This window comes from Bison bison, unplaced genomic scaffold (assembly GCF_000754665.1).
Source record: "Bison bison bison isolate TAMUID 2011002044 unplaced genomic scaffold, Bison_UMD1.0 scf7180017864213, whole genome shotgun sequence".
NCBI lineage: Eukaryota > Metazoa > Chordata > Mammalia > Artiodactyla > Bovidae > Bison > Bison bison.
This window is the reverse complement of record NW_011494785.1, coordinates 4,418,750-4,422,209: the sequence shown is the minus strand read 5'-3', so window position 1 is coordinate 4,422,209 and position 3,460 is coordinate 4,418,750. Positions and strand designations below refer to the sequence as shown.

Genomic DNA, 3,460 nt, shown 5'->3' with positions numbered 1-3,460 from the left:
TGATCCCCTCGTGTCTGAGTATGTGGTGATGGAAAGGGACGTGTCGGCCGGCTCTGTAGAGGGTCGGGAACGTGCACTTCCGCTGTCTTGAGCTAGCAGGAACCAGTGGGCTCGTTTACCACCGAGGACGATGAAGCAGAGTCCACGGTGGAGAGGAGTGTGCTTGGCAGAGCTCTGAGAGATGGGAGCACAGGGCCCTCCCAGCCCATTGCCATTTCTTCCAGACACCCAGAGCCTCACCGGCCCAGCCCTCCGCTCTTCCGCAGCTCTGCGCCTGGAGGGGCTGGATTCCCATTTGTGTGGGTACATGTCACGTGACCGCACTTGCCTTTGGAGAGAGGGGTCTGGAGTCCAGCGTGACCTGGGCTGGCCGGGCGCGGGAACGGCCCTGTGGCCTGCTGAGTGTGTCTGTGGTTCCTCGGGCCCCTGCAGAGCTGCCACCTGCCTGGCAGCCTCCCTCTGCTGTACTTCCGGGTCTTTTTCTTGTGCTGCCCCTCATAGAGGTGTGTGTCAACTGGCAGAACTTCGTTTCTTTCTTTCCTTTTTTAAAATCTTTTTAATCTATTATTGGACTCAGTTTGCTATTAATAATATTGTTTAGGACTTCTGTATCTTTTTCATGAGGGATATTGTAGTTTTGTTTTGTAGTCATAGTAAGAAACAAACAGGAGCCCCCAGTGGTGCGGCGGTAAAGAATCCGCCCACCAGCGCAGGAGGGCCCTGGAGAAACGGACGGCAGCCCGCTGCACTGCTGCCCTGCGCCAGGCCGCTGCCGGCCAGTGCCCGAGCAGCCCACCTCCGCTGCTGTGACTCTGCTTTGGTCTCACGGTGGCCTGAGTGTTGGCACCTCTTAGCTGGTCACTGCAGCTCCTACAGGGGAGTTCCGTCTGTTTACGGATACCTTGGTGTCACTGGGAGGGAGGGCCTGGAGCCTCCTAGGCAGCCATTTTGTTGACATGACTGTATTTTTTCACTTTTTTTAAAATGAAGTACAATATATACACAGCTGTGAAAGTCATAATGGTACAGCCTGGTGAATTTTTGGAAGTGAACACAGCTGTCTCCACCTCAGATTAGGGAAACCGGACATAACAATTCTCTAGAAATCTTCTGCTCCCCCCACTCCACGCACTGTTTTTTTTTAAACTTTTGGCCGCGCTGTAGCTTCGTTGCTGTGTCAGTACCCGTGCTTTTTGTGCACAGGCTTCTCACTGTGGTAGCTTCTCTTGTGGAGCACAGGCTCAGCATGTGGGGTCTTCCTGGACCAGGGATTGAACCCGGGTCCCCTGCATTGCAATAGTTCATAGTTTACTGAACCACCAGGGAAGGCTGACTTTCTTTTTAAAGCAACTTTTTTTTTTCAGTCTTTTAGTCAGGTTTATTCCTGCTTTTAAACTTTATATAAATGGAATTGTATGGTGTGTGCTTTATAAAAAGTGTTAAAAAGTACAACATAGCTATGTAGACAATGGGCACGTGATAAATGTTCAGCTGGATGAATTTTAAGGCACACACACCCACGTAGCCAGCACGCTAGTCAGGTCGAGTATCACCGCTTCCCGGAGTCTCCGGGTGCTCCCCCCGCCCCCATCACTGCTGAGGAGACCACGCTCACCACGGGCTAGTTCTGATTGTTCTTTGCTTTTGGGACTCACATTATGAACTGTTCTGTGTCTGGCTGTCATTCCACGTGTGTGATTCATTTGTGTTGAATGTAGTGGCATCTTCTGTGACATGAGTCTACACTTGGTTTTCCCATTCTGACTTAATAGACGCTGGAGATTTTCGTAGCTTTTGGTTGAATAGGGCTGCTGTTAGCATTCTTGAGCATGCCTCAGTGTGCACACACGCATTTACTGTGGAAATTATTAGCGAAGCTCAGAGGGTTGGGCATATGCTTGGTTTTAGTAGGTTCTACTTCCAGTTGTCCAGTATGGCACATAGCAAGTATGTGAGTTCCAATTATTCTGTATATTCAACAGCATTTAGCTTTGTCTTAAAATTTTTTTCAGTGCTCATTTTCAATTTTTTTTTGTGGTGGTAAAATATACATAAAATTTACCTTCTCAGACATTTTAAGGGTGCAGTTCAGTTGTACAAAACACTTTGCTAACTGTAAAGTGTTAGCATTTTACAGTCTGTAACTGTCTGTAACTCTTTGCTGTTACAAAACAAGTTCTACCCACTGCACGGTGACCCCAGCTCCCTCTCCACACAGCCCGGCACCACCTGCCTTGTCTCTGCTTCTCGCTACCCTTGGTGCCTCTTGTCAGTGGAGTCATCTTTGTTCCTGGCCTGTTTCACTGAGCATACCATCCTCAAGTTTCCTAGCGTAAGCTCATTTCCCCTAAAGTTTCCTTTTTTTTGGCAGCAGCATGTGGGGGCTCAGTTCCCTGACCAGGGATTGAACCTGGGCCTTTGGCATGAAAGCCTGGAACCAGGGAACTCCCTGCAGAAGCTCATTTCTTTTTGACTGACTGACTTCCCAATGTAGATAAGAAATTTCACAGTGTAATTTTAATTTTTAGGTTATCTTTACCCAAACGTAGTCGTCTCAACCTGATACTCCGCTATTCTGTGAGCCTCGCATTACTGAGTGAGGCTTTGCTTGTGGAGCACAGGCTCTGGGTTTCTGTAGTGTGACTGATGATGCATGATCATTTCCATAGGAAAGTGTGTCAGGCACAGTTGCCAAGTAAAGATTGAAGTTAGATTTTACAGAGCATTTTGCCCTAAATAAAAACTGAAGTGAAAACTCTGTTAACACAAAATGGCACAGGTGGAAAATGCAACTGTTTTACTCCACATAGAGTTGAAGTTACTTGCACTTGTGGATCCTCTGTCTCAGCTTCTCAGGACCTCGAAGGAATGAGGGCAGCGAACTGTGGAATGCGTTCAAGGAAGGGGCAAGAGCAACTGAAGGCAATTATTCTCTCTCCTTATTAGCCGCCTCTTGAAGTGGATTTAAGTAACGCAAAGAGACAAGATTTTGAACCATCTGTTGAACAAGCCAGATATAGCAGCTGCCAACAGAATGCGACTCTGGAACCCCCTAAAGCCCAGGAGGTGACCTCACCTTGCAGACTGAGCCACTCAGCTGGCCCCCACGCTATGACGCAGGGGGACAAGGAGAGCAGCTCCAGGTATGGCCGCCTGCCCTCTCTGCCCTTCCCCCTCCGTGTGCTGCTGCTGGGTCTGAGCCCCACCTCCCCGTACTTCCTGAGATGACACGCAAAACCTAACACCTAGATTTGTTCTGCGACTCCTTGGTCGCAAGTTTCAGATGAGGAACTTGAGACCACATGTGTGGAAGAAGTAAGAGTCAAGAGTAGAACCCAGATCTGGTGCCAAAGCTGCCTTCTCACCCCCACCTCTCACAACTCGCACCTCCTTTTTTTTTTTTTCCTCTAGCTTTGTTGTCCTCCCAGGAACCAAAAAGCCCTAGCTATTTTCTGACCAA

At 48.7% G+C, this 3,460-nt stretch overlaps 1 protein-coding gene across 8 annotated transcripts in view; it reads left to right on the top strand.

Annotated features, from left to right (window-relative positions):
- The window catches only part of RAD52 (RAD52 homolog (S. cerevisiae)), a 27,193-nt gene that overhangs the window by 21,074 nt on the left and 2,659 nt on the right, over positions 1-3,460 (top strand). For all 8 annotated transcript variants that reach the window (XM_010845032.1, XM_010845030.1, XM_010845031.1 and 5 more), the window contains one exon: positions 2,947-3,143. In XM_010845032.1, the coding sequence (XP_010843334.1) occupies positions 2,947-3,143 (197 nt within the window). The remainder of the gene's footprint in view (positions 1-2,946; positions 3,144-3,460) is intronic.